Below are 27,647 nucleotides of genomic sequence, written 5' to 3'. Positions count from 1 at the left end.
CTTTCTTCATGGCTGTGTTCTTAGGCAAAATTGTGAGTGAGCCCACTCCCTTGGCTGAGAAGCTACTCCACACATGAATGGTCTCAGGATGCTTTACTGTTGGCATGACACAGGACTGATGGTAGCGCTCACCTTGTCTTCTACAGACAAGCTTTTTTCCGGATGCCCCAAACAATCGGAAAGGGGATTCATCAGAGACAATGACTTTACCCCAGTCCTCAGCAGTCCAATCCCTGTACCTTTTGCAGAATATCAGTCTGTCCCTGATGTTTTTCCTGGAGAGAAGTGGCTTCTTTGCTGCCCTTCTTGACACCAGGCCATCCTCCAAACGTCTTCGCCTCACTGTGTGTGCAGATGCACTCACACCTGCCTGCTGCCATTCCTGAGCAAGCTCTGTACTGGTGGTGCCCCGATCCCGCAGTTGAATCAACTTTAGGAGATGGTCCTGGCGCTTGCTGGACTTTCTTGGGCGCCCTGAAGCCTTCTTCACAACAATTGAACCGCTCTCCTTGAAGTTCTTGATGATCTGATAAATGGTTGATTTAGGTCCATTCTTACTGGCAGCAATATCCTTGCCCGTGAAGCCCTTTTTGTGCAAAGCAATGATGACGGTATGTGTTTCCTTGCAGGTAACCATGGTTGACAGAGGAAGAACAATGATTCCAAGCACCACCCTCCTTTTGAAGCTTCCAGTCTGTTATTCGAACTCAATCAGCATGACAGAGTGATCTCCAGCCTTGTCCTCGTCAACACTCACACTTGTGTTAATGAGAGAATCACTGACATGATGTCAGCTGGTCCTTTTGTGGCAGGGCTGAAATGCAGTGGACATGTTTTTTGGGGATTCAGTTCATTTGCATGGCAAATAGGGACTTTGCAATTAATTGCAATTCATCTGATCACTCTTCATAACATTCTGGAGTATATGCAAATTGCCATCATACAAACTGAGGCAGCAGACTTTGTGAAAATTAATATTTGTGTCATTCTCAAAACTTTATGCCACGACTGTACATTACAGTAGGCTCTAAGGTGCATGGGATGCAGATTACAATCTTCTCTGTCATCTTTCTATAGATGCCACTTTGTATCTGATGGAATCCGTTTTTTCCTGTGTCCTTAGGCCAAGGGTCCAAGACTGTGACATTATGTACTCTCCTTCTGGCATACAGTCAACTTAATGCTAGTGCCAGCAGTCTTACAATCTTGCAATCTTACCGTACAAGTGTCAGGGGATTTCTGTCTCTTCCTCTCCAAATAGACACTGACACATAACTCCTTTGTCATGCATTTACAACCCCCAACAGTCCCTTTTCTCCGTCCTCTGTTATCACTTCTTCCTTCATGTTTTGTGACCACATTCTTCCGTAAATATAAAGGGTGCTGCAAACCAATTATTTCATTATTTAATTGTCTTTTTGCATTTGCCCCTTGAGTCATAGTCGGGCTGATTAGCTTCAGTCTGAGAGTGAAGGTCTTTGTGACAGCTAACCTCATTACATTGGTTTATACACGCTTAGAAAGAAAAAGGTACTATCTAGAACCTAAAAGGGTTCTTCGGCTGTCCCCATAGGAGAAACCTTTGAAGAACCCTTTTTGGTTCCAGGTAGAACCCTTTTGGGTTCAATGTAGAACCCTTTCCACAGAGGCTTCTACATGGAACCCGAAACGGGTCTACCTGGAACCAAAAAGGGTTCTACCTGGAACCATAAAGGATTCTCCCATGGAAACAGCCGAAGGACCCTTTGGGAACCCTTTTTTTCTAAGAGTGTAACAGAATTTGTATTTTATAGTTCAACATCATGGCTGCAGTCATGACACATAAACCTACAGCATCTGCCTTCTTCTACAGTCAACTATGTAAATCCGTGTCCCATATAAATCCAGTCGTGGTTGCCATGGTTCCCAGATCCATGTGATAATTGGCTTTCGGGATCTCAGATCTGGTCGGTTCCTCGATGGAAGACCCATGGGTAGGGAGGTAGCCTCTTTATATGGCGTATATCTATACATTGGTGGTTGTCTTTTCATGATTGTTGCTGAAAATGTAGACTCATCAGTGCTGTTTCTTCAGTATCCTTGTCATGTGATCAATTATCACTGTTGCATCGTTGTATAATCTACTGCATCACTGATCAATGTGGTGACATAAGTGTTGTTCTATCATTCTATCTTTATGGATCCATCACTCAGGGTTTGTGGTGCTCAAACAAGATGGTTTGTCACTATTTTACCTCTGAGATTGATCTACCACAAGCTGCTCTTTCTTTTCGTTGTGTTTGATTGATTGAGTGGCTGGTGTTATAACACGGAGGTTCAGGTTTAAAATGTTAAAGCTATTCCTTGGAGAGGAAAGCAGAGGTTGGTGCTTGTCAGGTTGCTATCTAACAATCTGTGTGCCAGAGAAGAGAAGAGGTGGTCCGTAGAGATTCCCCCCATCCACAGTTCCCCTGTAGCCTACAGTCATTTAGATGTTAGATGTTAGGCTGGTTTGAAGTCATGATGCTTTGTAATTCATCATAGACAGTACATTACACAGGATCTAGTATAGGGTCATTATCATGTTGCTTTCAGCTGGTTCTTGTATATTTAGACTACTAACGACCACACCAATGGTTTTAGATTAATTCTGAGCAATTAAGGGAATGTTGATGGAAGGAGTAATTCCAAATGCCAATTCAATATGAATTCAATATGTTGTTTTCCCAATGAAAGTCTTAAAGTTATTCCCAAGAGGGAATAACATTTCATAATATCAGAACATGTCTTAATTCTCAATCACATTCCAATAGGATTTGGAATGTGTTGTTCTGTAAGTGCTTGGTTACAAATGCTTGGTAAAAACACTACGAATGGGCCATTCCATGCCAGCATAGCCCGAAAAATATCTTTGGTATCTCACATTGTTCTGGTAATTCTCACATAGAAACTGAACTGAATGTTTGACACACTTGTATTTTTACAATGTTTTTTTTTTTATCATCATGAAAGTTGCCATTTTAGACCCATCTTAGACCTGAACATGTCTCCTGTAAGACCCTATGATCTGTGAACGTACATGATACAGACAACATCATGGTGTCATTATATGCCTTACAGTATTTTCTCAAATATGGAGTATATCTAGATTCTGAAATACACATTTTCACATTAATTTATTCAACATAATATGAATATGAATTTAAATATGAATAAATAAATATAAATATGAATATGAATATCTCAAACTTTCATCATGCTTTTCTTGAAAATGGTTTGTGATACAAATGTAAAAGGCATGTCAAACATCTTTCCTCCCAATGAAGTTACTATGAGAATTGCCAGAACAATCTGAGATACCAGAAATATTTTCGGCCTATGCTGCCGTGGAATCGCCCACATAATTTCACAACCAACAAGCAACTTGCTAATAACGAATTTAGACTTCCTCGCTAAGGTTGCCTAGCAACACAAAGGGTTTGTTTTCGATACAGCTGTTCCTGCGAAAGCACGGGTTAAAATCCAATCTCTCGCCAAACCTGTTTCCACTGAACATTGATTTATGCATGTTTAATTTGGGTGTTATGTGACTGCAAGCAACACCTCTCCACCATGTGTTTGACAGCCACGTATTGAGAATGTGTCCTGCCCTGTCATCTATGGCAACATCATTCATTTGGATTATTATTGAAGTAGTTTTAGATAATACAGTGTTTAGCAATCTGGTTTATATTAAAATCAGTGTTAATGATAGTAATCAAAGTGGCTGTGGTTTAGTTGAATTATCCCCATCCATAATGATTATAATAATTGACACATTCTTGCTGAGATCATGTGCTGCTTGTCTCTGGAATGTTGAACCTGGGTGAAGCAACGCTATGTCTAGGGAGTTTTTTTTTCTTCAGTGCATCTGACTGTCTGTTAGAGTGTTTGTGTGTGAGAGATATATATATAGAGAGAGACATAGAGAGAGAGAGGGAGAGAGAGACTGAGAGAGTGAGTGTGAGAGAGAGAGAGAGAGAGAGAGAGAGAGAGAGAGAGAGAGAGAGAGAGAGAGAGTGAGAGAGAGAGTGAGAGAGAAAGAGAGAGAGAGACTGAGTGTGAGAGAGAGAGAGAGAGAGAGAGAGAGAGAGAGAGTGAGAGAGAGAGAGAGAGTGAGAGAGAGAGAGAGTGAGAGAGAGAGAGAGAGAGACTGAGAGAGAGAGAGAGAGAGAGAGACTGAGAGAGAGAGAGACTGAGAGAGAGTGAGTGTGAGAGGACGAGAGGGAAATGGAGATGCGTGGAACTGGTGCGTTGTGATCCCATTCTCATAGTCAGTAACAAGCAGTGTCTCCCTGCCTTTCCCCCTGCCTGGCTGTCTTTGTCCCTGTCTCCCTGCCTTTCCCCCTGCCTGGCTGTCTTTGTCCCTGTCTCCCTGCATGTCTCCCTGTCTCTCTGCCTGCCTGCCTTTCTCTCTGCGTCCCTGTCTGCCTTTTTTCCCACCTTCTCCCTGGCTGCCAGTCTCCCTCTCCCTGCCTGCTCCCTGCCTGCCTTTCCCCCCTGCCTCCCTGCCTCCCTGCCTGTCTCCCTGCATTTCACCCTGCCTTCCTCGTCCTGCTTGTCACCCTAACTACCTGTCTCCCTGCCTGCCTTTTCCCCTGCCTTCTTGCCTTTCTCCCTGCCTGCCTGTCCCCCTGTCTCCCTGCCTGTCTCTCTGCCTGCCTTTCTCCCTGAATGTCTTCCTGCCTGCCTGCCTGACTCCCTGCCAGCCTGTCTCCCTGCCAGCCTGTCTACCTGCCTGCCTGTCTGTCTCCCTGGTTGCCTGTCTATCTCACTGTCTCCCTGCCTGTCTGTCTATCTGTTTCCCTGCCTGCCTGCCTGCCTGCCTGCCCGTCTGCCTGCCTGTCTGTGTGTCTCCCTCCCTCCCTGCCTGCCTGTCTGTGTGTCTCCCTCCCTCCCTCCCTGCCTGCCTGCCTGCCTGTCTCCCTGCCTGCCTGTCTCCTTCCTTCCCTCCCTGCCTGTCTCCCTCCTTCCTTCTTTCCTTCCCTCCCTGTCCTTCTGCCTGCTTGCCTTCCCAGCCAATCTCTTTCCCTCCCATTGTCACGCGCTTTACCACTGGAACGACTTGCTGCTGCTTTTTCCCACTACAAAACTCGGATACATTTCATATTCGCTCTTTTTCTATTTATTTATATCTCCACATTTCCCATGAACAATTAAGCAATAAGGAAAAGGGGGAAAATGAAGTCTTTTCTGAATGCCTTGAAGAAAGAAGGTAAGCAGTGATACTTGAGCTAGAGGTTTTTTTATGGGTTTTGAAGGCTTCCCGTGTATTGAGTGGTTACTGATACTTTGTGTGGCATATAGAAACTGAGAGAGTGGGTTCTATTGTTTATGCCTTTAGGTTAATCACTGATATCATCGTGTTGTTTCTTACAGGTTATGAGTTTTTATTGGTTTAATAACAACTGCTAATGAACTAAAAAGTTAATTATTGAATCCATATTAGTTACCATTTCATAACTCCTTTTGTTTATATATTGATGTCTGCTTTCATAACCACTTGAAAAAGTCTCAAGGGAATGTTAACTATTTTGGCCCACATTGTAGATATGTGTATACCAGAGAAAATATCAGAGTAGAGCCTACTGTACTGTACTGTACTGTACTGTACTGTACTGTACTGTACTGTACTGTACTGTACTGTATACCAGAGCACATATGAGAGAAGAGCCTACTGTACTGTACTGCACTGTACTGTATACCAGAGAACATATGAGAGTAGCGCCTACTGTACTGTACTGTACTGTACTGTACTGTACTGTACTGTACTGTACTGTATACCAGAGAACATATCAGAGTAGAGCCTACTGTACTGTACTGTGCTGTACTGTATACCAGAGAACATATGAGAGTAGAGCCTACTGTACTGTACTGTACTCTACTGTATACCAGAGAACATATGAGAGTAGAGCCTACTGTACTGTACTGTACTGTACTGTACTGTACTGTATACCAGAGAACATATGAGAGTAGAGCCTACTGTACTGTACTGTACTGTACTGTACTGTACTGTACTGTACTGTATACCAGAGAACATATGAGAGTAGAGCCTACTGTACTGTACTGTATACCAGAGAACATATAAGAGTAGAGCCTACTGTACTGTACTGTACTGTATACCAGAGAACATATGAGAGTAGAGCCTACTGTACTGTACTGTACTGTACTGTACTGTACTGTACTGTACTGTTTTTTATTTATTTATTATTTCACCTTTATTTAACCAGGTAGGCTAGTTGAGAACAAGTTCTCATTTACAACTGCGACCTGGCCAAGATAAAGCAAAGCAGTGTGACACAGACAACAACACAGAGTTACACATGGAGTAAACAATAAACAAGCCAATAACACGATAAACAAGTCAATGACACAGTAGAAAAAAGAAAGTCTATATACAGTGTGTGCAAAAGGCATGAGGAGGTAGGCAATAAATAGGCCATAGGAGCGAATAATTACAATTAGCAGATTAACACTGGAGTGATAAATGAGCAGATGATGATGTGCAAGTAGAGATACTGGTGTGCAAAAGAGCAGAAAAGTAAATAAAATAAAAACAGTATGGGGATGAGGTAGGTAGATTGGGTGGGCTATTTACAGGTGGACTATGTACAGCTGCAGCGATCGGTTAGCTGCTCAGATAGTTGATGTTTAAAGTTGGTGAGGGAAATAAAAGTCTCCAACTTCAGCGATTTTTGCAATTCGTTCCAGTCACTGGCAGCAGAGAACTGGAAGGAAAGGCGGCCAAATGAGGTGTTGGCTTTGGGGATGATCAGTGAGATATACCTGCTGGAACGTGTGCTACGGGTGGGTGTTGTTATCGTGACCAGTGAACTGAGATAAGGCGGAGCTTTACCTAGCATAGACTTATAGATGACCTGGAGCCAGAGGGTCTGGCGACGAATATGTAGCGAGGGCCAGCCGACTAGAGCATACAGGTCGCAGTGGTGGGTGGTATAAGGTGATTTGGTAACAAAACGGATGGCACTGTGATAGACTGCATCCAGTTTGCTGAGTAGAGTGTTGGAAGCTATTTTGTAGATGACATCCCCGAAGTCGAGGATCGGTAGGATAGTCAGTTTTACTAGGGTAAGTTTAGTGGCGTGAGTGAAGGAGGCTTTGTTGCGAAATAGAAAGCCGATTCTAGATTTGATTTTGGATTGGAGATGTTTAATATGAGTCTGGAAGGAGAGTTTACAGTCTAGCCAGACACGTAGTAGTATAGTTGTCCACATATTCTAGGTCGGAACTGTCCAGGGTGGTGATGCTAGTCGGGCGGGCGGGTGCGGGCAGCGAACAGTTGAAAAGCATGCATTTGGTTTTACTAGCGTTTAAGAGCAGTTGGAGGCCACGGAAGGAGTGTTGTATGGCATTGAAGCTCGTTTGGAGGTTAGTTAGCACAGTGTCCAAGGTAGGGCCAGAAGTATACAGAATGGTGTCGTCTGCGTAGAGGTGGATCAGGGAATCGCCCGCAGCAAGAGCGACATCATTGATATATACAGAGAAAAGAGTCGGCCCGAGAATTGAACCCTGTGGTACCCTCATAGAGACTGCAAGAGGTCCGGACAACATGCCCTCTGATTGGACACACTGAACTCTGTCTGCAAAGTAGTTGGTGAACCAGGCGAGGCAGTCATTAGAAAAACCAAGGCTATTGAGTCTGCCGATAAGAATACGGTGATTGACTGAGTCGAAAGCCTTGGCCAGGTCGATGAAGACGGCTGCACAGTACTGTCTTTTATCGATGGCGGTTATGATATCGTTTAGTACCTTGAGCGTGGCTGAGGTGCACCCGTGACCAGCTCGGAAGCCGGATTGCACAGCGGAGAAGGTACGGTGGGATTCGAAATGGTCAGTGATCTGTTTATTAATTTGGCTTTCGAAGACTTTAGATAGGCAGGGCAGGATGGATATAGGTCTGTAACAGTTTGGGTCTAGGGTGTCACCCCCTTTGAAGAGGGGGATGACCGCGGCAGCTTTCCAATCTTTAGGGATCTCCGACGATACGAAAGAGAGGTTGAACAGGCTGGTAATAGGAGTTGCAACAATGGCGGCGGATAGTTTTAGAAAGAGAGGGTCCAGATTGTCTAGCTCAGCTGATTTGTACGGGTCCAGGTTTTGCAGCTCTTTCAGAACATCTGCTGTCTGGATTTGGGTGAAGGAGAAGCTGGGGAGGCTGGGGGAGTAGCTGCGGGGGAGGCGGAGCTGTTGGCCGGGGTTGGAGTAGCCAGGAGGAAGGCATGGCCAGCCGTTGAGAAATGCTTATTGAAATTTTTGATTATCATGGATTTATCAGTGGTGACCGTGTTACCTAGCCTCAGTGCAGTGGGCAGCTGGGAGGAGGTGCTCTTGTTCTCCATGGACTTTACAGTGTCCCAAAACGTTTTGGAGTTAGAGCTGTACTGTGTACCAGAGAATATATGAGAGTAGAGCCTACTGTACTGTACTGTACTGTACTGTACTGTACTGTACTGTACTGTACTGTATACCAGAGAACATATGAGAGAAGAGCCTACTGTACTGTACTGTACTGTACTGTACTGTACTGTACTGTACTGTACTGTACTGTACTGTACTGTACTGTTCTGTAGTGTACTGTACTGTATACCAGAGAACATATGAGAGTAGAGCCTACTGTACTGTACTGTACTGTACTATACTGCACTGCACTGTACTGTACTGTATTGTACTGTACTGTACTGTGCTGTACAGTTTAACCAGAGAACATATGAGAGTGTAGCCTACTGTACTGTACTGTACTGTACTGTACTGTACTGTACTGTACTGTATACCAGAGAACATATGAGAGTATAGCCTACTGTACTGTACTGTACTGTACTGTATAACCAGAGAACATATGAGAGTATAGCCTACTGTACTGTACTGTACTGTACTGTACTGTACTGTATAACCAGAGAACAAATGAGAATATAGCCTACTGTACTGTACTGTATAACCAGATAACATATGAGAGTATAGCCTACTGTACTGTAATGTACTGTACTGTACTGTACTGTACACCAGATAACATATGAGAGTATAGCCTACTGTACTGTACTGTACTGTATAACCAGAGAACATATGAGAGTATAGCCTACTGTACTGTACTGTACTGTATAACCAGATAACATATGAGAGTAGAGCCTACTGTACTGTACTGTATAACCAGAGAACATTTGAGAGTATAGCCTACTGTACTGTACTGCACTGTACTCTATAACCAGATAACATATGAGAGTATAGCCTACTGTACTGTACTGTACTGTACTGTACTGTATAACCAGAGAACATATGAGAGTATAGCCTACTGTACTGTACTGTACTGTACTGTACTGTACTGTACTGTATAACCAGAGAACATATGAGAGTATAGCCTACTGTACTGTGCTGTACTGTACTGTACTGTACTGTACTGTACTGTACTGTACTGTACACCAGAGAACATATGAGAGTATAGCCTACTGTGCTGCACTGTACTGTACTGTACTATACTGTACTATACTGTACTGTACACCAGATAACATATGAGTGTAAGTCAGTCAGCAGTCTAACAGTCAAAGGCTACCAGTCAATAGTCGACCAGTCAAAAGGCTACCAGTCAATAGTCGACCAGTCAAAAGGCTACCAGTCAATAGTCTACCAGTCAAAAGGCTACCAGTCAATAGTCTACCAGTCAAAAGGCTACCAGTCAATGGTCTAACAGTCAAAGGCTACCAGTCAATAGTCTACCAGTCAAAAGGCTACCAGTCAAAAGGCTACAAGTCAATGGTCTAACAGTCAAAGGCTACCAGTCAAAAGGCTACCAGTCAATAGTCTACCAGTCAAAAGGCTACCAGTCAATGGTCTAACAGTCAAAGGCTACCAGTCAATAGTCTACCAGTCAAAAGGCTACCAGTCAATATTCTACCAGTCAAAAGGCTACCAGTCAATGGTCTAACAGTCAAAGGTTACCAGTCAATAGGCTACCAGTCAATAGGCTACCAGTCAAAGGCTACCAGTCAATAGGCTACCAGTCAAAGGCTACCAGTCAAAAGGCTACCAGTCAAAGGCTACCAGTCAATAGGCTACCAGTCAAAAGGCTACCAGTCAAAGGCTACTAGTCAATAGGCTACCAGTCAAAGGCTACCAGTCAAAGTCTACCAGTCAATAGTCTACCAGTCAATAGTCTACCAGTCTTTGTCTACCAGTCAAAAGGCTACCAGTCAATAGGCTACCAGTCAATAGGCTACCAGTCAATAGTCTACCAGTCAAAAGGCTACCAGTCAATAGGCTACCAGTCAAAAGGCTACCAGTCAAAAGGCTATCAGTCAAAGGCTACCAGTCAATAGACTACCAGTCAAAAGGCTACCAGTCAAAGGCTACCAGTCAATAGGCTACCAGTCTTTGTCTACCAGTCAATAGTCTACCAGTCAAAAGGCTACCAGTCAATAGTCTACCAGTCTCTAGTCTACCAGTCAAAAGGCTACCATTCAATAGGCTATCAGTCAAAGGCTACCAGTCAATAGTCTACCAGTCAAAAGGCTACCAGTCAATAGGCTACCAGTCAATAGGCTACCAGTCAAACGGCTACCAGTCAAAAGGCTACCAGTCAAAGGCTACCAGTCAATAGGCTACCAGTCAAGGCTACCAGTCAATAGTCTACCAGTGCGGCAAGTGCTGCTGGCTACTGGTAAGCTTTCTTGACTTGGACATCATTTTTTGCCAACAGATGGCTAACCTTTGTTTAACCAGCTAAACAGCTGCTCTTAGCAAAAATGTGTTTGTAGTTACTTTTCTAGCTAATTGGCTGTCAAAATAATGAAATACTATTTACTAAATCTATTCATTTTAAAATGTTGATTACTTCTCCTTGCCATTATCATTCACCTGATGATAAGACACGTTTCTTTGCTAACATTTGATGGGGGTCCCTGGGTCGCTGGTTTGCCAAAAAGGGGGTCCTTGGGCAAGAAAAGGTTGAAAACCCCTGATGTAGATCCATACATATCACCAATCTTTAATTAGCTATGCCTATGCTGTTGATGATAGGCCATCCAGATATCAGCATTAGTGGGAGAGTCAGGTGGAGAGGGGGTGGGACCTGCCATTGGGGGTTGGACATGTGACCTTTCCTCTCAATGCAGCATGGACCTACTCTATAGTATGATGCATTCCATAGGTACAGTCACAGTTTTGAGGGGTTATCGCTTTAAATTGTGCTTTTGAGAGTCTGACACACATACTCAGGCCTTTTGGAAGAGGTATTCTTCAGAGGCCTTTTTATAGAACCTTCTCCTATGACAGTACGGTTGCTTTCTTTTCCAAAGCAGTGTCATCTCTCTCACACAGTGGCCAATCATCTCTGGGTTAAACCCTATATTGCTGTATACAAGCCTCTTATTCCTCCCTGGTATTTAGTAGGCAGCGGAGAAATAAACATCATCATTAATCATGCTTCAGCTGTGTGAGCCGAGCACTGCATCAAACGCAGGGGAATTCCACCAAGGCTCTTATTATAGCTTGAGTTGAATAGAAGTTCTCTCCTCCTCCGCCAGGCAGCCAGGCAGCCAGGCAGCCTGCTCTGAGCCTGTGAGACCAGCTAGTTAGGAGCTCTCATTGCATCTCCACTAAGGCTCAATTATGCTTATTAATACCTCAAGGTTAGAGACTACCTTTGGTTCTCTATTGAACCCAAATAAGCAGTGTGTGTGTGTGTGTGGGGGGGGGGGGGGGGTTCATGTGCGAGAGAGAGAGCGAGAGAGAGAGAAATACCACTTATTCTATTATTCAACCAGCTTATTTTGGAGGAACAATGATGAAATGATGAAATGACAAATTATGTAATATTTCTCTGTGTTGAAACTTGTTCTAATCCCCCCCTCTCTCCCTCCATCCCTCCCTTCAGTGCCTTTCAAGGAGGTGCCGGCCCAACCCACCCGTCGCCAGCAGGCCCCACGGAGTACACTAGCTGCTCCACGGTCTATGCTCCTACGCTCCAACAGCGACAACAACCTGAACGTGAACAACCGGTCACCCCTGCCCTCGCCGAGCCACTCTCCCCTTCGTAGCTTGTCACCCCGTCGGCCCCAGCAGCAGCAGATGCCCAGTCCCAATGGAACAGTCAGGACCATGGGGAAGGGGGCTCCCCGCCCTCCCCGTTCACGCTCGCCCTCCCTGGGGCGCCTGGGGGAGGAGACACCCAGACAGGTCCCCCAGCGCCAGCCCAGGTCAGTCACCAACCAGAATTTGAATTATACATTGACACATCTCTTGCGGGTATACATTTCTTGCGGGTGCCCAAAGCTGAAATCATGGAATTTTTTATGGGGGTCCATAATGACATGATAATTCTTATGGGTGGGCCCTAATTTGTTATGGAGCTGCCCAACCTATTATTTGAACCATGTTACCAACTTTAGGATACACTGATATAGGGTGTCACTTTCCAAAAAGTGCCCTCAATACAGAACCTGCTATTAGGAGTATTTTGGCCCCAAAAATCTGGCCCAAAAGTCCCTGAAGTACATGGCAGCTTGGGGAATAGAGATGGAAGAGTTGTCACACTCGCTGAAAGTCTGATCCGTCTTTCATGAAAATGTGTATGGATGGATGTGTATGGATGTTGACCCATGAGATGTTAGACGTGCTCAACCGTCGGTCCAATCAGTCTCTCTTAACCTTTTTACTGCAGTGGGCTAAATCAGGGTCACACAGAGTGTTTGTTGGTCGTCTTAAACAAATCTACTTTGAAACAAAAGTATACACCTCACACACAGGGTTATGGGCTTTAAAAAAGAAGACACTTGTTCCATGTCAGATGAAGTGTATTCAATTATGAGTTTGCATCCCAATATTACACTTTATAAACATCACAGAAGACTGAAATAAAACAAAACCGTTGGACACCGGATTTTCGGCATATTTGGTTTATTAATTACGAAATTATGAAAAATATGAATAACGCTAGGTATTTTGATTGCAGGAAAGGGATCTATGGTGTGGATGTTGGAGTGGACGTTTGTGTTTTAGACAGTTGTCTGGAGGATTGAGAAGGAGAGGAAGGGGAGGGTTTGTTGTGTTGGGATGAGTTGAGTTTGTGCACCCTAATCCCTAAATAGTGCACTACTTTTGACCTTTTTGGTCCATGTTAACGACCATGGTCGCTGTAGTACTGTAGTGGTTATTCAGCTGTAGTACTGTAGTGGTTATTCAGCTGTAGTACTGTAGTGGTTTCCTTTGTATTTAGAGAGAAAGTGTGTGTGTGTGTGTGTGTGTGTGTGTGTGTGTGTGTGTGTGTGTGTGTGTGTGTGTGTGTGTGTGTGTGTGTGTGTGTGTGTGTGTGTACTTGTGTACTGTATACTTCTGTGTGTGTGTGTGTGTGTGTGTGTGTGTGTGTGTGTGTGTGTGTGTGTGTGTGTGTGTGTGTGTGTGTGTGTGTGTGTGTGTGTGTGTGTGTGTGTGTGTGTGAATCTCTTCGCCTAGCAGGGGGGTCTATGGAGAGCACAGCATGCTCAGTAAGTGGGCCATGCCAATTACTCACTGCTAACGTAAAAGGAAATTAATCTAAATTGAATCCAAAAATGACAGAAATCACACAAGTGATCCTATAAAAATTTGACCTTTTCTCCCCTTTGCTTTCCCTTGTTCACCCCTTGTTCACCCCATGTTCAGTCCATGTTCAGCCCTTGTTCACCCCTTGTTCAGCCCATGTTCAGCCCATGTTCAGCCCATGTTCAGCCCTTGTTCAGTCTGTGTTCAGCCCGTGTTCAGCCCGTATAATGAGTTGTTGTGATTGCCTCACATGCCTCCTCTTAGTCGGGTGAGCAGGCTTACTGGCGTATGAATACATTATTACTGGCACCGTTACTGCTTGCTGGCATACGAATACATTATTACTGGCACCGTTACTGCTTACTGGTGTATGAATAGATCATTACTGGCACCGTTACTGCTTACTGGTGTATGAATACATTATTACTGGCACCGTTACTGCTTGCTGGCATACGAATACATTATTACTGGCACCGTTACTGCTTGCTGGCATACGAATACATTATTACTGGCACCGTTACTGCTTACTGGCGTATGAATACATTATTACTGGCACCGTTACTGCTTGCTGGCGTATGAATACATTATTACTGGCACCGTTACTGCTTGCTGGCATACGAATACATTATTACTGGCACCGTTACTGCTTACTGGTGTATGAATAGATTATTGCTGGCACCATTACTGCTTACTGGCGTATGAATACATTATTACTGGCACATTACTGGTGTATGAATACATTTTTACTGGCTCCGTTACTGCTTACTGGTGTATTAATAGATTATTACTGGCACCTTATTGGTGTATGAATACATTATTACTGGCACCGTTACTGCTTACTGGCGTATGAATACATTATTACTGGAACCTTACTGGTGTATGAATACATTATTACTGGCACCGTTACTGCTTACTGGTGTATGAATACATTATTTCTGGCACCATTACTGCTTACTGGCTTATGAATACATTATTACTGGCACCGTATTGGTGTATGAATACATTATTACTGGCACCTTACTGGCATATTAATACATTATTACTGGCACCGTTACTGGCGTATTAATAGATTATTACTGGCACTGTTACTGCTTCCTGGCATATAAATACAGTATTACTCGCACCTTACTGGCATATTAATACATTATTACTGGCACCGTTACTGGCGTATTAATACATTATTACTGGCACCGTTACTGGCGTATTAATACATTATTACTGGCACCGTTACTGGCGTATTAATACATTATTACTGGCACCGTTACTGGAGTGCAGCAGTTAAAATGGAACACTGCTATTTCCTCCCTAGTTACAGGAGTGGTTGCTAAGGCCATTACTACAGTATGGTGCATATGTGTTTCAGCTACTAGCTAGCCTACTCCAAGTATATTAGATAATATCCTCTAACTGCAGACCAACAACTGTAGTGTATTTCATATGTGATGTGATAAGTGTTGGTTGCTATTACAGTACTGTTGTCTGCATGGACGAACACGATTCAACCTTGCTCTCCCTATCAAGGCCATGGAAAATAAATGCTTATACTGTCTCAGAAATATACTTCATAATAGACCTCCTCTCAAGGTTTACATACATAACTATCAAACAAAGTTTACAAGTATAGGCCATTTAGTCTATAGTTTTTTGTACCTATTTCCATGAAAAGCGGATATATCCTAAAAATAAGAAATTATTTTCCATGACAGTGAGTGTTACATATCCGCTCTGAGGAGGATGATGATGATGATGGACGCTCATATTTTCTTTACCTCAGCATGGCAGTAGATAAAAAAATGACTCATTATGACAATACTCATTATGACAATGCTCATTATGACAATACTCAAACACAACCATTGGCTGCTGTGGAGGACCTATTTTCATCCTGTTCTTGTTTTACATAAATACAGTGCCTTGCAAAAGTATTCATCCCCCTTGCCAATCTTTCCTAATTTGTTGCATTACAACCTGTAATTTGAATTTATTTGGATTTCATGTAATTGACATACACAAAATTGTCCAAATTGGTGAAATTAAGTGAAAAAAAATACTTACAAAAAAATGCTAAAGAATAAAAAACGGAAAAGTGGTGCCTGCATATGTATTCACCCCCTCTGTAATGAAGCACTTAAATAAGATCTGGTGCAACCAATTACCTTCAGAAGTCACACAATTAGTTAAATAAAGTCCACCTGTGTGTAATCTAAGTGTCACATGATCTGTCACATGATCTCAGTATATATACACCTGTTCTGAAAGGCCCCAGAGTCTGCAACACCACTAAGCAGGGGGCACCACCAAGCAAGCAGCACCATGAAGATCAAGGAGCTCTCAAAACAGGTCAGGGACAACGTTGTAGAGAAGTACAGATCAGGGTTGGGTTCTAAAAAATATCCGTAACTTTGAACATCCAACGGAGCACCAATAAATCTATTATTAAAAAAAGGAAAGAATATGGCACCACAACAAACCTGCCAAGAGAGGGCCGCCCACCAAAACTCACAGACCAGGCAAGGAGGGCATCAATCAGAGAGGCAACAAAGAGACCAAAGATAACCCTGAAGGAGCTGTAAAGCTCCACAGAGCTGGGCTTTAGGGAAGAGTGGCCAGAAAAAAGACATTGCTTAAAGAAAAAAATAAGAAAACACGCTTTGTGTTCGCCAAAAGGCATGTGGGAGACTCCCCAAACATATGGAAGAAGGTACTCTGGTCAGATGAGTCTAAAATTGAGCTTTTTGGCCATCAAGGAAAACGCTATGTCTGGCGCAAACCCAACACCTCTCATCACCCCAAAAATACCATCCCCACAGTGAAGCATGGTGGTGGCAGCATCATGCTGTGGGGATGTTTTTCATCGGCAGGGACTGGGAAACTGGTCACAATTTAAGGAATGATGGATGGCACTAAATACAGGGAAAGTCTTGAGGGAAACTTGGTTCAATCTTCCAGAGATTTGAGTCTGGGATGGAGTTTCACCTTCCAACAGGACAATGACCCTCAGCATACTGCTATAGCAACACTTTAGTGATTTAAGGGGAAACATTTAAATGTCTTGGAATGGCCTAGTCAAAGCCCAGACCTCAATCCAATTGAGAATCTGTGGTATGACTTAAAGATTGCTGTACACCAGCGGAACCCATCCAACTTGAAGGAGCTGGAGCAGTTTTGCCTTGAAGAATGTGCAAAAATTCCAGTGGCTAGATGTGCCAAGCTTATAGAGACATACCCCAAGAGACTTGCAGCTGTAATTGCTGCAAAAGGTGGCTCTACAAAATATTGAATTTGGGGGGGGTGAATAGTTATGCACGCTCAAGTTTTATGTTTTTTTGGTCTTATTTCTTGTTTGTTTCACAAGAAAAAAATATTTTGCATCTTCAAAATGGTAGGCATGTTGTCTAAATCAAATGATGCAAACCTCCCAAAAATCTATTTTAATTCCAGGTTGTAAGGCTACAAAATAGGAAAAATGCCAAAGGGGGTGAATACTTTCGCAAGCCACTGTACCTCAACCCACTACTCCTCTTCCATATTTAAACATGCTTCTGTAATCACTGTCTTTATTTTGGGGTATGAGGGGTTGGTTTTTGCATGGCTGAGTCCCAAATGATAACCTATTCCATATTTAGTGCACTGACCAGTGCCCTAGGGGCGATTTGGAGAGTAGGGTGCCATGTCATCTTGATGGTAAACAAGGATGTGCTCTTTGTAGTGTGCAGCTGGTAACGACTATTGCTGGGGTATTTATACCATCCACATATGTTGGTATGTATTGTTCCTTCCAGTTCGTAAGCATCTCTTATGTGTTACACAGTACCCTCCACAGCACATGTTCACAGTACAATACCCTAGTGTTGCAGCAATGTTAACATTGGGTCCAGGCTTCTATTTTGGAGAATGGAAACACAAGACCACAGCAATGGCAAATGAATACATTATTACCTAGACCTGTCTGTTGGCCCAATGTAATCCACAGTTGGCACTGTAAGAAATACATCCAGTGTCTGAAGGTACAATAACAGCTCATTTGTCATGACCTCATAACTAGGATATTTTTTCTCCATAATTTTAATTTTTACCACACTGCAAAAGTTTGATAGCCACTGTTTAAGCAGATTCTCCAGCCTCTCAATACTCCAGCCTTACACCAACATACTGTAGCAGTTAGCTGACACTGATTTAGGCCTTTCTCAAATGCTTAAGAGCAAGAGGTCCCTGGTATAAAAAAGGTAGAGAAATATTGATCTAGAGGATAAGTTAGTGTGACAGTGGACAGCTTGACTTTTAAACAGGAAGGAGCAGTCTGTCTGTCTGTCAGTAAGTCACGTGGCTCTGCCACCCTCACACCCTCACACACACAGACACGCACATGCATGCACACACACACACACACACACACACACACACACACACACACACACACACACACACACACACACACACACACACACACACACACACACACACACACACACACACACACACACACACACACACACAGTTATTAAGTGTGTAGTCATGACTTAAAGGTCAATGGTTTGTTTGACTGCTGCCATATAAAAAAAGGTCAGACAGTTTACTGTATGATTATTCTGTGGCAGTGAATGGCCATGACATGATTAGGCCTATGCATTCATAGCCTATGAAGTGTGTAGCATATACAGTAAGATGGATTAAACTCTCAATATTTGATGCTATAGATACAAAAAAACATAATGTAACATAAATGCCAGTATTGTTGGATGAGAACCTATAGTGCTTCACACACAGTGGGAGCTAAAGCAGAGGATATATGCTATGCAAAGTTATGCTCGGTAGTTAGCATGAGGGATGACTTTGACTGTGACTTTGACATTAACTCTAGTGAGTTCCATAGTCAGCTACCTAGTACCTACCTACAGTTAAACAGCTAGGTACCTACAGTGATGCTACAGTATGCTAGGTAGTTAGCATGAGGGATGAAGATTATGCTATGCTAGGTAGTTAGCATGAGGGAAGCAGAGTATGCTATGCTAGGTAGTTAGCATGAGGGAAGCAGAGTATGCTATGCTAGGTAGTTAGCATGAGGGAAGCAGAGTATGCTATGCTAGGTAGTTAGCATTAGGGATGCATTTGGCTGTGACTTTGACAGAGTATCTATGGAGGCTTAATGAGGCAGCAGCCACTGAGGGCATGTGGAGCTGCTCTTCTACTCTCCTCTGGCCCACTTTCTCGCTCTCTGCCGCTCTGCTGGAGCCGCATTTATAAGCGGAAAATGTCACACTAAATGTCTGCGTGCGCCATTTCTGAAAAGAATACGTACGTATAAAAATATTGAAAAATGTTAACCCGTTATAAATCAGACTGTCATGCCCTGACCTTAAAGATCCTTGTATGTCTCTATTTTGGTTTGGTCAGGGCGTGAGTTGGGGTGGGCATTCTATGTTTTGTGTTTCTATGATTTTCTATTTCTATGTTTTGGCCGGGTATGGTTCTCAATCAGGGACAGCTGTCTATCGTTGTCTCTGATTGGGAACTATACTTAGATAGCCCTTTTACCCACCTGTCTTTGTGGGAAGTTGACTTTGTTTAGGGCACATAGCCTTTGAGCTTCACGGTTTGTTTTTGTAGTGTTTATTGTTTTGTTCGGCGTCATTTTGATTTAATAAGGAAAATGTACGCTCACCACGCTGCACCTTGGTCCTCCTCCTTCAACAGCCGTGACACAGACCCATCGTAAAACTGTGCGCGTGTGAACAAGCATTATAACTCCGCCTGTATGGTGACAATGACTCCCTTTATTTGCTGTATAATTTGTAACTTTTGGAATTAGGCCTCAGCAGTTTCTCAAAGAAATAGCAACGGTACATTTGATCAAATGGTTTTGGAAGTGTTTTTTATATTTTACTGTAAGCTATTTGGTAACAGACTGTGACAGTGTCAGCAGAACATTTGAATTCAACAATGTCTTCTATTGACTTTTCACCCAACCTAAATATGCTAGACTGCCCACGAATTCTGAAACATTGTCAAGGCTACTGAAAATATGAAATAACAGTAGTTGCATACATAATTCAATGTAAAAGATCAACTGTCTGTGCACCTGTTATTACATTTGACTGTAGGCTATGTTATAAACCACGCTGCATATGGGATTCATAGGTTAGCCTACACACTAAAATCAAAGGGTTCTAAATAGTGCCAAATGAGGGTTATTTGGCTAGTAACCATAGCAGATCCCTTTTTGGATCTATTTAAACCTTTTTTTGAAGGTTCAATAAAGAACCATTCACATAAGTATCTAAATGTAACCTATATGGTGCTATAAAAACCCTTTGAAGTTCTATAAAGAGGCATTAAAAAAAGTTATAGCACCAAAAAAGGGTACCGCTATTATTTGTAATCCTATATAGAACCCTTTATGGCTCTTTGTAGAACCTTTATGGAGAAAGGTTATTTACAGAACCATTCTCAATCTCAAAGGTTATCGGAGCATGTGTTTTCATATTGGAGGATGTGTTTTTATAGTGGAGCATGTGTTTTTATATCGGAGCATGTGTTTTTATATCAGAGCATGTGTTTTTATAGCGGAGCATGTGTTTTTATATCAGAGCATGTGTTTTTATATCAGAGCATGTGTTTTTATATCAGAGCATATGTTTTTATATCAGAGCATGTGTTTTTATATCAGAGCATGTGTTTTTATATCAGAGCATGTGTTTTTATATCAGAGCATGTGTTTTTATATCAGAGCATGTGTTTTTATATCAGAGCATGTGTTTTTATATCAGAGCATGTGTTTTTATATCAGAGCATGTGTTTTTATATCAGAGCATGTGTTTTTATATCAGAGCATGTGTTTTTATATCAGAGCATGTGTTTTTATATCAGAGCATGTGTTTTTATATCAGAGCATGTGTTTTTATAGCAGAACATGTGTTGTTATATCAGAGCATGTGTTTTTATATCGGAGCATGTGTTTTTATATCAGAGCATGTGTTTTTATATCGGAGCATGTGTTTTTATATCAGAGCATGTGTTTTTATATCAGAGCATGTGTTTTTATATCAGAGCATGTGTTTTTATATCGGAGCATGTGTTTTTATATCGGAGCATGTGTTTTTATATCAGAGCATGTGTTTTTATATCAGAACATGTGTTTTTATATCAGAGCATGTGTTTTTATATCAGAGCATGTGTTTTTATATCGGAGCATGTGTTTTTATATCAGAGCATGTGTTTTTATATCAGAGCATGTGTTTTTATATCAGAGCATGTGTTTTTATATCAGAGCATGTGTTTTTATATCAGAGCATGTGTTTTTATAGTGGAGCATGTGTTTTTATATCAGAGCATGTGTTTTTATATCAGAGCATGTGTTTTTATATCAGAACATGTGTTTTTATATCAGAGCATGTGTTTTTATATCAGAGCATGTGTTTTTATATCAGAGCATGTGTTTTTATATCAGAGCATGTGTTTTTATATCAGAGCATGTGTTTTTATATCAGAGCATGTGTTTTTATAGTGGAGCATGTGTTTTTATATCAGAGCATGTGTTTTTATATCAGAGCATGTGTTTTTATATCAGAGCATGTGTTTTTATAGTGGAGCATGTGTTTTTATATCAGAACATGTGTTTTTATATCAGAGCATGTGTTTTTATATCAGAGCATGTGTTTTTATATCAGAGCATGTGTTTTTATAGTGGAGCATGTGTTTTTATATCAGAGCATGTGTTTTTATATCAGAGCATGTGTTTTTATAGTGGAGCATGTGTTTTTATATCAGAGCATGTGTTTTTATATCAGAGCATGTGTTTTTATATCAGAGCATGTGTTTTTATATCAGAGCATGTGTTTTTATATCAGAGCATGTGTTGTTATATCAGAACATGTGTTTTTATATCAGAGCATGTGTTTTTATAGTGGAGCATGTGTTTTTATATCAGAGCATGTGTTTTTATATCAGAGCATGTGTTTTTATATCAGAACATGTGTTTTTATATCAGAGCATGTGTTTTTATATCAGAGCATGTGTTTTTATATCAGAGCATGTGTTTTTATATCAGAGCATGTGTTTTTATATCAGAGCATGTGTTTTTATATCAGAGCATGTGTTTTTATATCAGAGCATGTGTTTTTATAGTGGAGCATGTGATTTTATATCAGAGCATGTGTTTTTATATCAGAGCATGTGTTTTTATATCAGAGCATGTGTTTTTATATCAGAGCATGTGTTTTTATATCAGAGCATGTGTTTTTATATCAGAGCATGTGTTTTTATATCAGAGCATATGTTTTTATATCAGAACATGTGTTGTTATATCAGAGCATGTGTTTTTATATCAGAGCATGTGTTTTTATATCAGAGCATGTGTTTTTATAGTGGAGCATGTGTTTTTATATCAGAGCATGTGTTGTTATATCAGAGCATGTGTTTTTATATCAGAGCATGTGTTTTTATATCAGAGCATGTGTTTTTATATCAGAGCATGTGTTTTTATATCAGAGCATGTGTTTTTATATCAGAGCATGTGTTTTTATATCAGAGCATGTGTTTTTATATCGGAGCATGTGTTTTTATATCAGAGCATGTGTTTTTATATCAGAGCATGTGTTTTTATATCAGAACATGTGTTTTTATATCAGAGCATGTGTTTTTATATCAGAGCATGTGTTTTTATATCAGAGCATGTGTTTTTATATCAGAGCATGTGTTTTTATATCAGAACATGTGTTTTTATATCAGAGCATGTGTTTTTATATCAGAGCATGTGTTTTTATATCAGAGCATGTGTTTTTATATCAGAGCATGTGTTTTTATATCAGAGCATGTGTTTTTATATCAGAGCATGTGTTTTTTATATCAGAGCATGTTTTTTTTATATCAGAGCATGTGTTTTTATATCAGAGCATGTGTTTTTATATCAGAGCATGTGTTTTTATATCAGAGCATGTGTTTTTATATCAGAGCATGTGTTTTTATATCAGAGCATGTGTTTTTATATCAGAGCATGTGTTTTTATATCAGAGCATATGTTTTTATATCAGAGCATGTGTTTTTATATCAGAGCATGTGTTTTTATATCAGAGCATGTGTTTTTATATCAGAGCATGTGTTTTTATATCGGGGCATGTGTTTTTATAGTGGAGCATGTGCTTAATATGAGTAGCAGAGGAAAAAATATAACACTTATTTCACTACACCCATCAACCTTAGTTTGAGGAGCATACACTCGCTGCCCGACAGGTGATAGTCCGCCCAAACTCTGTATGCCATGGGCTCTCCGACCTTGTTCCTGCACCTACCCAGTGGTTATTTTGGGAAACCAAGTGAAATCTGTTCGGGAACTAACATGTTTTCGCAACAAAACATATTTCACTTGACTGTTGACAGCCAGTCTGCGCGCATGAGAAATGAATAAGGGAAAGAGAGGAGGAGATGGAAAAGCATGGTGGTCAGATATTATGTATATTATAGCTAAAGGTAATGTGTCACCCAATGAATTATGAAAATATAAAACATTCCCTATTATTAGGCTATTCAAAATCAATACAAATTCACTAATTGTAGGCTAACTGTAAGACGCCCTGCACAATCAATGAACCAACAGAATCGCCTAGGGCTATACGTTCTCTTTCAGACTCATGGATACACATTTAGGAGCGTAGCATTTGGTAACCTGTCCATCCAGTATGCACAATAATACAATCCACACTCAAAGGCTAGAACATTTAAAGAAACCTTAAACATCTTAAATCGGTTTTGTTTGATGTTATTCTGCCATGCATGCGGTAGCCTATGTATTGTATGAAGGTGCAATCATAATTGTTATTCAGGTTGTTTTTTATATGTGTATGCGTGTTTTGAATGAATCATCACCTGAGGAAGCATAGTCCATTTTGCTGTGTTAGGCTTTGAAACAACATCCACAACAACCATGTTTTACACTGTTTCAACCTGCTGTTCAACTGTTTTGGTGATCAGTGTTTGATGTGATTTTCAATTTCATTTGCTGTCACGCCCTGACCTTAGAGAGCCTTTTTTATGTCTCTTTTTGGTTTGGTCAGGGTGTGATTTGGGTGGGCATTCTATGTCCTTTACTTCTATGATTTTGTGTTTCTATGGTTTGGCCGGGTATGGTTCTCAATCAGGGACAGCTGTCTATCGTTGTCTCTGATTGGGAACCATACTTAGGTAGCCCTTTTCCCTCATTGGGGGTGGGTAGTTATCTTTGTTAGTGGCACTATAGCCCTGTTTAGCTTCACGGTCGTTTCTTTGTTTTCTTGTTTTGTTGGCGACATTTTTCTAAAAATAAAAGGAATATGTACGCTCACCACGCTGCACTTTGGTCTCCTTCCGACAACGGCCGTGACATTTGCATTGTTGTCAGAGTGGTTAGAGGAACAATAAAGCCCTGAGTACCAGACCATTAGGACCTGGTGGAGGGACAATAGAGCCATAAGTACCAGACCATTAGGACCTGATGGAGGGACAATAGAACCCTGAGTAACAGGCCATTAGAACCTGATGGAGGGACCATAGAGCCCTGAGTACCAGCCCATCAGGACCTGATGGAGGGACCATAGAGCCCTGAGTACCAGGCCATCAGGACCTGATGGAGGGACCATAGAGCCCTGAGTACCAGGCCATCAGGACCTGATGGTAGTTAGCAAATTGGGCACTATGCCCTGATGAAGACAGCTTCACTGTCGAAACGTTGGACATAACATTTTAGCATCTGAGCTCCCACAGTGTGCGGCTTTTCTTTATTTTTTTAAGTGTTCCACTCCACTAGCCAGCACCTCGCCTAAATAGGTGTGCGTTTCTTTCGCCTCTAGTAAATTGGGCACTACCAAAGCATGTGCATAAAAGGAGATTACCGTGACTCAACAGTCACGTGGAAATTGACTTGCTGTCATGACCTAGTCACAGTCACACTGTGTACCTGGGCTGGGGGAGGATGCTCGGCGCTCATCCCTGGGCCGATCACAGGAAGTGAACTCACCAGGTCGTCGCTGCGCTGCTGCTGCTGCCTTGGTTGTGTGAGAGATGTGTACAGTACACCATCGCCACCATCTCTATCTGAGTACCCCATGTCATCTGTGGAGCTTCAAAATGTGTTGTTATTGTCGGTATAAACCTTGTTCTATTACACTGTGTTCCTCAGAGTGACATTGAAGGAATTTTAAGTCTAACCACTCTAAGTCCACACATTATGCTTCTGTGAAAAATAGTCTTGCTGTGCAGGGCTCATGTGCAAAATAGACAAGATAATCGTAAATTGGGGCCCTTAACTTCTCATTGTAGTTCAGAAGCCATTCTAATGATTCCGTCTATGCTCTCTTCCCCTGTATCATGTCTCTCTATAAATCAGAGAGAGGTAAAGGGCTGTGTGGATAATTAGTTTCCCTGTTGTTCTCGTTGTGTTGTAGAACAGATAATGTGTGTAGAGAGTAGGTCTGGACCACAGCCAGGGCCGGCAATAAGGCCCCTATGGAGAGACACACACTGTGTAGCTACTTCGCACAACCATTGGACAGAGAGAGTTCACTGCTTTAATTAGCTAGAAGGAGCCTGTGTGTTGTACCAACAGAGGAGAGATTTGTCACGGCCTCAGGCTTCACTATAAAGGATTGTACCCTTATGCCAGTGGACTCTCATAGTAATTGAACTGTCCAAGCACTTTCCAATAACGTGATAAGTGATGGTGTTCTAGATTTAGAAACATTTATGCAGTATTGGTAAATGTTTTTTAGTAAATATATATTTGTTCCTGTGTCCCAATTGCTACATATTTCACTTATTCATGCTATTGGATGTCAGACTTGAGTGTGAAATTGAACAAACATTGTGTTGAAGATCAGCACAGGGTGGATCATGCTCATTATTATGGATCTGTCCAGTTCCAGATATGACCTCATATTGTGGACCGGCAGTTTTACAGCAGTCCAACAGAGGGGGCCATTGCACAGCCTTTCATTCTGTGTCAGTGGTGCATGCCTCTGCTACTGTGGTGTGTTGCTCACTGAGTACAGTACATACCCATATGATAACCATACCATTTAGATGTTATCTGAAAATATGTTTGTTCCATATCTCTTCCCTGTTTGTCCTGAATATCCCCTCTAAACACACAGTACAATGCTTCAGGGAGTCACAGGCTGCAAAAGTGTGCCTTATGCCAAAAGACTGTGCTCCTTTTAATGGACCAGTGTATGTGACCACAGGAAGTCATCAGTCTATTTTTGTGACTACAGACTAACCTTCATCTTACACCACTCTCTGTTCCTCTCCTCTCCTCTGTCCCTCCAGCCCACACAGGGGTCAAGAAGAGTTCACTGGTGGCACAGACCGCCAGGGGCCCCAGTGTAAGCTGTACAGTGCTGTGGCAGGGAAGCACTTTGTGGTGACTAAGTCCTACCAGCCACAGGCCGAAGGGGAGATCACCCTGTACCAGAACGACAGGGTCAAAGGTGAACATCCCACCCACTGCTCTTTGTTTTTTTCCAAAGGGAAGCAGTGCTTGAATTGGGTCACATGTTCTACTGCTTAAGTACCCCTCTATATTTTCTCTGAAATATGAACATCGTTCCTCACTGTGTATTTATTCCTCATGTTATTATCTTTCTACTATTTTTCTCTCTGCATTGTTGGGAAGGGCCCATAAGTAAGCATTTCACAGTTAGTCTACACCTGTCAGAGTAAGGCCCAAAAAACTGTCAGACTCCAGTCACCCTAGCCATAGACTGTTCTCTCTGCTACTGCACGGCAAGCGGTACCGGAGTGCCAAGTCTAGGTCCAAAAGGCTCCTTAACAGCTTCTATCCCCAAGCCATAAGACTGCTGAACAATTAATCAAATGGCCACCCGGAGTATTTATATTTTTACACTGCTGCTACTCTCTGTTTATTATCTATGCATAATAACCTTACCCCTGCCTACATGTACAAATGACCTCGACTCTACTGTACCCCCACACATTGACACGGTACCCCCTGTAAATAGCCTCGTTATTATTATTTTATTGTGTTACTCTTATTTAGTTTTTTACTTTAGTTACTTAGTAAATCATTTTTTAAACTCTATTTCTTGAACTGCATTGTTGGTTAAGGGCTCGTAAGCATTTCACGGTAAGGTCTACTATAACTGTTGTATTCGGCACATGTGACAAATACAATTTGATTTGATTTGGTTATTTATGAAGCAAGTAACAAATACAATTTGATTTGATCTTGCCATTTAAATGAGTACCAGAGCCTTTTTAATTCCACTCCCAACTCTGAAGGGAAGAGATATTAGAGGGAGCAGTCTTTGTAGCCACTCAGAGGGATGTTATTCAGAAGTGAAGCAGTCATCTGCTAGGACATTATGTGTTTTCCTAATGAGTGAGCTGTAATAAGCAAGTCGTTTGTATTCAAACGACTGCAGTGCAGTTTATTTACTCTGGTATTTCTATCTTCAGTAGTAGCTATATTTCTTAGGAAAAATTACTCTATATTTTACAGATGTGTTTTTCCTCAGTACTTTCAGTTTTAAAATTAAATTGGGCCTTTTCTAAGGTTACATAATATTTACCTATCTAGCTCTTATGTTGTGTAAGCTGGAGTGGAGCTGAAGAGACCACAGTACTGGAGTGGAGTTGAAGAGACCACAGACACTACTGTAGTGGACAAGAAGAGATCACAGACAATACTGGAGTGGAGCTGAAGAGACCACAGACACTACTGGAGTGGAGCTGAAGAGATCACAGACACTACTGGAGTGGAGCTGAAGAGACCACAGACACTACTGTAGTGGACAAGAAGAGATCACAGACACTACTGGAGTGGAGCTGAAGAGACCACAGACACTACTGGAGTGGAGCTGAAGAGACCACAGACACTACTGGAGTGGAGCTGAAGAGACCACAGACACTACTGGAGTGGAGCTGAACAGACCACAGACACTACTGTATTGGACAAGAAGAGATCACAGACACTACTGGAGTGGAGTTGAAGAGACCACAGACACTACTGGAGTGGAGCTGAAGAGACCACAGACACTACTGGAGTGGAGCTGAAGAGACCACAGACACTACTGGAGTGGAGCTGAAGAGATCACAGACACTACTGGAGTGGA

The 27,647-nt window shown here is 41.9% G+C and overlaps 1 protein-coding gene across 1 annotated transcript in view; it reads left to right on the top strand.

Annotated features, from left to right (window-relative positions):
• Nucleotides 1-27,647, top strand: part of LOC120066718 (SH3 and multiple ankyrin repeat domains protein 2-like) — a 159,908-nt gene that overhangs the window by 60,351 nt on the left and 71,910 nt on the right. Inside the window, exons 10-11 of the mRNA XM_039018180.1 lie at nt 11,903-12,224; nt 25,843-26,003. Coding sequence (XP_038874108.1) covers nt 11,903-12,224; nt 25,843-26,003 — 483 coding nt within the window. The remainder of the gene's footprint in view (nt 1-11,902; nt 12,225-25,842; nt 26,004-27,647) is intronic.

The sequence above is a fragment of the Salvelinus namaycush genome, chromosome 21 (assembly GCF_016432855.1).
Source record: "Salvelinus namaycush isolate Seneca chromosome 21, SaNama_1.0, whole genome shotgun sequence".
Lineage (NCBI taxonomy): Eukaryota > Metazoa > Chordata > Actinopteri > Salmoniformes > Salmonidae > Salvelinus > Salvelinus namaycush.
The sequence above is the reverse complement of the archived record's forward strand: the minus strand, read 5'-3'. Positions and strand labels throughout refer to the sequence as shown.